We start from the raw sequence: 10,653 nt of genomic DNA on the forward strand, positions 1-10,653 counted from the left end.
AAATCGAAAGTTGAATCTGAGTTCTTAGTGGAGATAAAAATTGAGGGATAAGGGAGCAGAAAATGACTTAAACCTAACAAATTCCATTAAGTGTTTAAGTATTCAAAACCTAACATTCCATTAATGTTTAAGTGCTAAAACCTAACCCATTATGAGTTGTTTAAAGGCCAAATAGTGTTGCTTGGTAGCCTATAAATAGAGGCTACAACATAGAACAATTCACTCATTCATACATCAAAACATCTCTAAGATGATCTAAGTTCTCTCTAGAGCAAACCTCTCTAAGAGCAACTCATTTCCTTCTCTTTCTCTTATAGGTGATCACACTCTAAGTCCTAGTCTCCTCAGGAGCCGACTATCAGTGCCACCAAACCCTCTGTCAAAGTGCTTCGGTCCTAGTCTCCTCGGGAGCCGACTGTAGTACCGTGACCACAACGGTTACGGAACCAGCCAAGCAAGGGTAACGCCCTAGCAACCCAGCCAAGCTAAAGTCACGCTTTAGCAAGTACTTCTCTCTACTTCCCGGTGATTTCGCTCTGCTTAACCTACAACGTTAAGTATCGACTTGGTGACACAAGACAAAGTCCTCCAGCACGAGGCACAAAGAATCCTGCGACGAGGTTGGTGCTCTCCTCGTCTACAGTCGCTCAAAAGAAGTCAGGTCAAGGGACACCCCCAACGACCGCACCCGAACGGTGCTGGCACGCCCACGCAAGAAAAGAGACTGTTGACCAGCTCAAGAAAAACTGGAGCCAAACACTTATATTTGTACATATTTCCTTTAATATATAAAATCTACTATCCATTACCAAATAATCCAAATGATATAGCATTTGAATCATCTAGGATATGGTGATCATACTTAGCACTTTGACCTTCATTTCTTTAACATTTCTACTTTAAGAAAACAAATGACAATTTCCATCCTCGAATATTCCATTAAATAGATTTCTCTCAATTTCGGGATTGGAGAATTTAACAAAGCAATGATCCATAATTAAATTTTAGGTCAACTCATTAATAGACCTTCTATTTTATTGGTACACCTTAGTTTCCTTAACTTCCCTTTTAATCGTCAAAGGACTTACTAAACAGATTTCTTATTGAGTTCGGTTCAATAATCTTTAATCAATATAACTTCATTTTGGATATCAATTTCATATGAACTTGAGCAATTTACACTTTCTTTATCAATAACTAACTCACTTCTTTTCTTACAATCGTAGTATCCGGAATGATAGTTATAGACATTGTCATTAATTGATTAAAGATTTCTTATTGAGTTCGGTTCAATAATCTTTAATCAATATAACTTCATTTTGGATATCAATTTCATATGAACTAGAGCAATTTACACTTTCTTTATCAATAACTAACTCACTTCTTTTCTTACAATCGTAGTATCCGGAATGATAGTTATAGACATTGTCATTAATTGCTTACAGCCTTAAGCAAACTACTCTTATTCATCACAAATCCAACATTACCCTTTTTCATATTTTAAATCAACCAAGGGCAGTTTCATATCAATTCATTCCATTCAGCAACATATCAATCTCACCATCAACTCAATATTCTGATTAACTACAGCATTATATGATCAGCAAACTTAGACCCTTACCATTCTTCATTTCTAGACTAGCTCATTTAACATGGTTGTACTTCACCACCATCATCCATTCGAACCTCTAACAAAAAAAAAAAATGCAATCAATATTTAACACTCAACCAATTTCACAACCAGGACAGAGTTCGAGGTCCTTACCCTTTTCTCGATTTCAAAATAATCTCTAAAATCGATTCATCAACTCCAATTACCTTAATGAAAAATCTTATTGGCGAAAAATTATATTCGAAAATTAAATAAAATTTCCAGGGCCTCACACTCTACTCTCCTTAAATTAAACCTTCAAAATTTGCCCAATGCATGACATGAGAGAGGTTATTTCTTTTCACCTCGGACTCGAATGTGCACAGGATATAGTTTTACTTTCCCTGAATGCTTTTTGAACCTTCACCTTTCACATGGTCTACCTTACTTCACTTATGGGGATGACCTTAAACTATTGAACCATTTGCTTTCGCAAATTGCAATTCTTTTCTCAATCACATTGTGTGTGTATATGCATAAATTTGATCTCATTGTCTCATCCAAATCCTCTGAGCTCAATGCTATAGACAAAGACATTATTATTTTAGCATTTATGAGTAACTCAATGAGCCTTCAAATAAACCGGGGACTAACACTTAGTCACCCACTAATCTCAATAACAGCATACTACAAAGCAGTGGCAAATCCACATATAGTGCATGAATAATCAAAAGTTATAAAGTCAGCTCAATCATAAAACAAAGTTAGTATTCTACAACAAATTGTTTCACCAACAAGTTGATACCTTGTTCCTGAACAAGAACCAAATTCAATCCCAACAGATGAAGGAAGAAATTAAGAATATTGCAAAACCGTGATGAGCCATAGCATAAAGGGCGAATCTACTCTTCGTAGAATCAACCATAGGATATCTTCTTTTCTCAGTATATTTGCTTCGGGCTGAGCCCCTACTAGTAAAAGTTGTTCCCGACAGGGGACGAAACCTGTAAGATCCTGTGTGCAGCTTAGTAGTGTTTAAAGTGACCAATCTTTCAAGGAAAACAACAGCTTAAAATATGGATTCCTAAAACTGGTGAACAATTTATACTATAAATCGACCCTTTAAAACATATACACATGTAGGCAACAAAGTCTCATTTCAATTTTGCAGGATTCAATTTCTAATAGTAAAATTTAAGTCTCAATCGAAATAGGTCATCACTAAGCCAAGCTCAGAATTCATATTCCTATAGACAAGGAATCAAACCAATCTATGTAAAGCCCATCTCTCTTTAGTAAAAGATCATGATTTGCTATACTACATTGTGCAATCAGCAAAAGACTAATCCAAATTACCAATCATAATCAATTCCTAAAGCCGAAAACCATATTAATATTCGGATACCTGCAAGGTGAACCACACAAGCCATTTTCTGAGGGGGAACCGATTTCGGAACAAGAAAAGCAACTCTCGCGTTGTGACTCTCAGGAGGCAATGCACTAAGAAGCTGCTCATCACAAGGAGTTCTGAACACCCCTTCTCGAAGACAAGCGTTCTTGCTATCCCAAACAGTCTTCCAAGTGGGCCGGACCAAAATGGGAGGCCAATTCTGCCCTGCAGCCTCTGGAAATAGCTGGTTAATCATCCTCTCCGGCAATTCAAGCTGTTTACCACCCCACCCTCTTGAAAAAAACTGAGGGCTTATCTTGGTTCTGTGCATGAATGCACCATACACATGGTCCAATACATAATGGAGCATTCCCAGCTTCGCTGCCATGTTTTTGAGACAAAACCCACAAACCCAAAAAAACAAAGCTTGCAAGAATAATGAATCGATCCGAACAAAACCCAGATGGTATTCGATATCCTAGGAACAGATAAAGAAAACCCGTAATCCAAAGTATACAATAAAAATCGAAATTGTGAAAAATTGCTCAATGTATTGCGGAGAAAAGAATTTGAATGGTTTGAAAAAGATGGGTACTAGGGATATGGAGGCATGGTGGATAGCGAAGAGATCAAAGATGAAGTTGGTGAGAGAGGAGGGAGGAGACGGGGGTCGTGAGAAAGTCGAGGGGAGATCCAAAATATGATGAAACCGAAAGAAGGGGAGAGACTGATAGCAGGAAAAAACCAAACATATTAAACTGTGGGCTTCAGAATAACAACCTTCACAACGACACGCTGGATTGGGTCCACGAGCCACCTCAGGCTTTATCCACTTTTCATTATATTTTTATGCTGTTTAATTGCTGTTTCTGTTTTTTTTTTTTTTTTTTTAAGAAAAAAATTAATTAATCCAAGATATTACGATCACGTTAGGGATGACTTCGTAAAATCCATACTACTCCAACTAGAGAAGATGACATACTCATACCCGTAAAATAGAACCAACAGTTATAGATACTCTGAGCTGATAGAGGCTCAACTCAAACAATATGAATCATCATTTCTTCTCGGCTATAGACAATCAATTTATCCCTGGAGTTCCGATACATCATTACTTAAGAAGAGACTGACCCCCTCTAACACCATATACCAAAATCACTAGTATACGTGCATGGACATGTTCTCATTATATTGACAACAAGAAAACATCGAAATTAAAGCAACTATTCCCTGGAGATGACATCATAAATTCATAATAATGACACAACCATGAAACCAAGACAACCAAATTGAGCTAAAGCTCGGCTCATCTATCTTACAAACACAAGCCGAATAAGCTAAAAATGAGTCGAATACGAATCAAACTTGAGTTGTATATATAGAGCCTATTTACTGCCCTAGAAGTATGTCAAACATGTTCAGTTACGCAACACAAACTTCTCACTTTACACGCACACACACGCATTCTCTTCTAAGGTTAATAAAGTAACGTTAACGTTAATTTGATAATCACAAAATGGATTTTAACGATTGAAACCTTTTATTCTTCCTTGATTAGTAAAGTATATAAAATTTTAGCCATCTTAGTAATTGTTTGGTCATCCAATATGATAGATAAATATAAAGTGCCAGATAGAATTGAAATGGTAAAAGTGGTTAATCAAGTAGTTAAATGATTTTTTTTTTTGTTGAAGGAAGTAGTTAAATGATTTTTTTAAATTGACTGAAATTTTGCAAGATTCACGTATTAAACAAAGTGACCTAAAAGAGTGGTCTTGATTAGCTACATTAATAGACGTTAATCTTAATTTATCGACTGAACAAAGTCACATCAAAATCGACACCTAGATGTATACTATGAAAACTTATGGCCCGTTTCGGTTTTGAAATTTGGAATACCACCAGTATCATCGTTGCGGTTAGCAGTTTAAGGCCAAAAAAAAACAAAAAGCAAAATTGTCTCCCTAGCAATCATTTGCACCTTTTTTTTTTTTTTTTTTTTGGCGCTTGAATATAAGTTGATGGTATCTGGATATTCCCATCTGTGATTCCATTCTCTAATTTTCTAGTCATATATTAACCTACTCTAATCATGGCCCTGATCGCTTGTGATAGCAACCAGGAACCAATCAAAGGAGAACAGAGAGCTGAGAACTGGAAGCTGCCCTACATGATTTTGATGGCGTCTAACGGAGTTCTCCATGATTGAATTAAGTGGACAGCAAGGAAAAGATATGGTTGCTTTCACCTTTCTTCTTCACTCGGATCCATCTCAAGGTGATATTAATTACCTCTCCAAGATTTTCTTCCTCACCCGGATCCATCTCAATGGGATATTAATTACCTCTCCAAGATTTTCTTCCTCACCCGGATCCATCTCAATGGGATATTGCCTCTCCTTGCCAATATGTTAATACTAACAAATCACCAGAAGATCACAGCGCACAACCTGCATGGACAGCAAACATGTGTAGACTTCGATGTGCATGCCTAAAAAGCAAAAGTCACCATCTCAAAGCAGAGCACATAGAAATATATAATTAAGATCATCACATGGCTTATGAATACTTTTGTGGTTAATGGAATGCCCACAACACATGTTGTACTAACATGTACTAACAATCTCTCCCTTTGGCATTTCTATACAAAACTACGCTCTGCTAATCCTAGACTCTCAGAATCTATCTTCCATCATATCCAACACTTCCATTGCTCCTGAAACAAACAAACAACATACCAAGTAAAAAGCAACTGAAATTGAATTAACCAAAGTTCAAAAACGTCAACAGTTAACATCCAACAAAAGTCACAAAAACATCAGAAATATCCAGAGAACTTAGATCATCTTCTCCCCCTTTTTGTCTAGGAATGGCAAGGGGGTCCTACTCAATACACTCAACAGGCTCAGTATCCTCCACACGAACATTCTCATCAGGAATAGCAGAAGTAGAACAAGGTAAACAAAAAAAAAAAAAATAACAACAACTCCCCCTCAAACTACTATATTCTGAGACAACTCCCCCTCAAATTGAGCTAGTAAAAAAAAATGAACTTGAATGTGACGCAGGCAATGAGTCATGACCAGATCCCTGATGAAAGTCAGTGATTATTAATGAAACGAGCAGAAGCGAAGATTTTAACAATTTACTCACTTACAGCGTTAGATACAAGAAAAATGAGTACCATGAGTAGCCAGCCAACTTAGGGAATGTAGACATGAACAAAATAGGTGCTCACAATGAATAGTGAACAAGAATCAATGTGGGGTTGTAATCCAATCGAAGTAGCCGAACTGAGGTCATAAATGAGAACAAGTTCATGTGCAAGGAATCAACTATAACATTTTTTTGTTTTTTTGTTTTTTTTTTTTCAACCTTATAACACCCTCTTTTTTTTTTTTCTTTTTTTTCTTTTTTTTTTTAAATATAAGCACAAACTTAATGACCCATGTAGCGAGTTTTACGCCAGTGACTCTCAGACCAGGTGGTCTTAAGGCATTAAGTATAACAAGGATACTCCAAGGACTTATCAACTCGAGTCACAAGTTATAATATCAACAACCACCGGGGGACCAAACCATTCCTGATTTCATGCTTACTGGTAAAACAATGTTAAGTGGTGCGACCTTGTTACCTAGCCAACCTGGGAGTCTAGTATGATCCAAGGTCTGTGTTTCACTCTTATTCCTTGATCTACTCACATGCACACTTGAATCTCTTGTGGGGATTACATCTTGGCAAAAGTTTGTCTGGACTTGAGGTTTAAAATTCTAAGTTCATTATCAAGATGATCTAAGTTCTCTGGATATTTCTGATGTTTTTGTGACTTTTGTTGGATGTTAACTGTTGACGTTTTTGAACTTTGGTTAATTCAATTTCAGTTGCTTTTTACTTGGTATGTTGTTTGTTTGTTTCAGGAGCAATGGAAGTGTTGGATATGATGGAAGATAGATTCTGAGAGTCTAGGATTAGCAGAGCGTAGTTTTGTATAGGAATGCCAAAGGGGGAGATTGTTAGTACATGTTAGTACAACATGTGTTGTGGGCATTCCATTAACCACAAAAGTATTCATAAGCCATGTGATGATCTTAATTATATATTTCTATGTGCTCTGCTTTGAGATGGTGACTTTTGCTTTTTAGGCATGCACATCGAAGTCTACACATGTTTGCTGTCCATGCAGGTTGTGCGCTGTGATCTTCTGGTGATTTGTTAGTATTAACATATTGGCAAGGAGAGGCAATATCCCATTGAGATGGATCCGGGTGAGGAAGAAAATCTTGGAGAGGTAATTAATATCCCATTGAGATGGATCCGGGTGAGGAAGAAAATCTTGGAGAGGTAATTAATATCCCCTTGAGATGGATCCGAGTGAAGAAGAAAGGTGAAAGCAACCATATCTTTTCCTTGCTGTCCACTTAATTCAATCATGGAGACCTTGCTGTCGTAAATGAAAAAGGGAAGGACATGGCAGCTAGGTTCTCCATCTTTCTATCATGGAAATCTTGCTGTTAAAGAAAAGGTTTCGATCTAGCCTTGCTGTTAATCTTAATATCCACTCAGTGCAATCATGAAGACCTTGCTGTCAAAGATAGAAGTAGGGAGCAAGTGCATCTGGACCTCGTGGTCTTACTCCAACCGAGCTGAAAAAACTTGGTTATTGTTCCTCCTATATATATAGGAGTTCTGTGGTTTTTTGAGGTGGGGTGTCTGAGTTCAAAGTTCAAGAGATTAAGTTAGTCATGAGTATATTTCATTCTTGATATTCTCTTGTATTAAACACCGATGAGTTCAGTTGAGAAAATCAACTATGTTTGAGTTTTCAAGACCGATGTTTTCAAGACAAGTGGAGCACATTTAGAAGCTGTAGACAAATTACTGAGAGGTAGTTCAACTGGCTAAAAGAGTTTAGCTAGAGATAACCGAGTCCAGAGTTATCCGAGAGGTTGTAGTGTACCTTGTATTTTGTTTACTATTTTATAGTGTGTGCTTAAGCACTTGGCCCGAGGCCCGCAGTTGTTTACCTCACTTTTGAGGGTTTTACTGCGTAAACATTTTCCTGTGTTCTTTACTTTTCTGTTATTTATTCTTATGTTTGCATATGGTAAATGCTTTATACTGTTGGTTAGGGATAGATAGGTTTTTCCAATCCCTCAACAACGTCCAGGAAAATTGATTGCAAATAATTGTTAATTGACTATTCACCCCCCCTCTAGGCCATTCTAGTACTTTCATTTGGTATCAGAGCAGGTCACTAGTTCTCCTAGTGAGATCTGTAGGGTGTCTAGAATGGATAGAGATAGAGAACGTTCTGGTTGTATAAACTGTCCACCTTTTTTTGATGGGAATGATTATTCTCAGTGGAAAATTATGATGCAAGCCTTCTTACATTCACAGGATGAACATATCTGGAATATTGTTGAACTTGGGTGGGAGGTTCCTACAAAGGAAACTAAGTCTAAAGAGAGTGAGAGTTCTGCTTCCATAAAAGAACCTAAGTCTAGGCAAGATTGGTCTATAGCTGAAGTGCGTGACTTTAACAATGATGTTAAAGCACGGCACAGCTTGTATACGGCTCTTTCTATGAAAGAAAAGAAGCGTATTGGAACTTGTAAGACTGCGAAGAAGGCATGGGATCTTCTTCAAATGACTTATGAAGGAAACAAGAAAGTTAGGACTCAGAAACTTCAGAAATTAATTTCTGAGTTTGAGACAATGACTATGGGAGATGATGAGTCCATTGATGATTTTCATTCTAGGCTTATAAATGTGACGAATGAGTGTGATAGTCTTGGTGATCCAATTGCTGAGAATAGGATTGTAAAGAAATTCCTTAGGTCCTTACCTTTGAGTATTCAAAATAAACAAACTGCCATTGAAGAAGTTTAGGATTTAGATACCTATACCTTAGATGAACTTCTTGGGAATCTTCAAACTTTTGAAATGAAAATCAGGCCAGATAAGAAAGTAAAAACCATTGCCTTGAATGCTGTTAGGAAAGTGGATGAAAAGCCAAAAGAGTTAGTAAAGGAAAAGGATAGTGACTCCGATTTTACTGCTGAAGACTTTGCTCTCTTAACCAAACATTACAAAAAGTTTTTAAGATCTGGTAATTCGTTTCAAAATTCCAAGAACTTCTCTGGGTCTAGTTCTAGGAGAAATATGAGCGGTGACTATTCTTCTGAAAAAGACACTAAAGCTAGGTTTACCTATAAGAAACCTTCTGTTGATAAACCTAAGTGTTTTGAGTGTCAGGGTTTCGGACATCTTGCGGCAGATTGTGGAAATAAGAGATTCAAGGCTCGTTCAAATAAGGCTATGAACACAACCTGGAGTGACTCTGAGTCTGACACTCAATCTGAGTGTGGTGAAGACAACGTTGCCTTAACTGCTGCTCTTCATCCTTCATCCTCATGTGAGTATGAAGAAAAGGATCTTGATGATGAAGAAACAAATGATCAAGCCATGGCTGACAAATACCAAGAAATGTGTAGAGCCTCGACCAAAATGTTGAAGCTAAATCAATCCTTGAGTGAAAAACTTTGTCTGGTAGAATAAGAAAAGGAGGGGATTGCTAAGCACATGCAATCCTGCACAAAAAACTGGGAGATCGAGAAGTCAGTGTATGTTGGGCGTATAAAGAGCTTACAAGATAATTTGGATACTCAAATTAGTCTTGTTAACTCATTGTCTTCTGAAAAACTAAGCCTAGAACTTTCTTTGAAAGAATCTCAAGAAAAATTTTTAAAGTTTTCAATAAGTTCTGACAAAGTTTCAAAAATGATAGGCATTGGAAAAGTTGGAGGGGACAAGAAGGGAATAGGATTCTCTGACAGCACTTTTTTCAAGGACTCAAAACCTATCAGGTTTGTGAAAGAAAAAATGACTCCTAAGAATGAATTTCCTCCTCCTTTTAAAAGGTTTGTTCCCGTATGTCACTACTGTGGTATACTTGGTCACATTAGACCCAGGTGTAATCGTCTCAAGAAACACTTTCAAGTATCCAGTGTGTCTAAAAGGTCAGTTCAAAACATGTCCTTGCATGACAAATTGAAAGAACATTTGAAAGAAGTTAACAGGATTACAAAGCTGTTTTCAATCCCAAAGTCTTCAACTCCAAAATCAAAACAAGTCTGGGTAGAAAAAGGTTCACACTCTTGTCATGTTGCTTCTGTAAATATTCCTTCCTCTGATTTATCTGTGTTTGATAATACTTGTTTGCATCAAAAGGATTCAGATTTTATTGAAGCAACGTGTCTTGTTGCCTTAACTGTTTTAGCAGCAAGAAGGGCTGATACTTGGTACATTGATAGTGGTTGTTCTAGAACATATGACAGGTGACAAAAGCTGGTCACTTCTTTCTCAGATGAGTTCACATGTGGATCTGTTACTTTTGGAGATGGAAGGAAAGCAAAGGTAATCGGTAAAGGGAGTGTTTGCACACCAGGTATTCCCAACTTACAGAATGTTTTATATGTGGAAGGGTTGCATTCAAATCTGATCAGTGTGAGTCAAATGTGTGATGATTATGAAGGTGTTTATTTCAACAAAGATAACTGTGTTGTACTTGATAATGCTGGCAAAAGTATCATGGGAGGAAAGCGGTCCAAAGATAATTGTTTCTGCATACATGCAAATGAAACTAACATGTCTCAGGTGTGCATGAAGATAAA

The 10,653-nt window shown here is 37.1% G+C and overlaps 1 protein-coding gene across 2 annotated transcripts; it reads right to left on the reverse strand.

Annotated features, from left to right (window-relative positions):
* Positions 1-2,309: 2,309 nt before the first annotated feature.
* LOC133722446 (uncharacterized) lies at positions 2,310-3,755 on the reverse strand. 2 transcript variants are annotated; one of them, XM_062149340.1, is made up of 2 exons: positions 2,997-3,755; positions 2,310-2,605 (listed from the first exon to the last, which is right to left on the reverse strand). In XM_062149340.1, exons 1-2 carry the CDS (start codon positions 3,367-3,369, stop codon positions 2,421-2,423), a joined length of 558 nt encoding a protein of 185 aa, XP_062005324.1. In that variant the 5' UTR covers positions 3,370-3,755; the 3' UTR covers positions 2,310-2,420. The 2 variants fall into 2 exon arrangements, with proteins under 2 accessions (XP_062005324.1, XP_062005325.1); XM_062149341.1 differs by having other exon boundaries at positions 2,311-2,595.
* Positions 3,756-10,653: the final 6,898 nt, after the last annotated feature.

The sequence above is a fragment of the Rosa rugosa genome, chromosome 7 (assembly GCF_958449725.1).
Source record: "Rosa rugosa chromosome 7, drRosRugo1.1, whole genome shotgun sequence".
NCBI lineage: Eukaryota > Viridiplantae > Streptophyta > Magnoliopsida > Rosales > Rosaceae > Rosa > Rosa rugosa.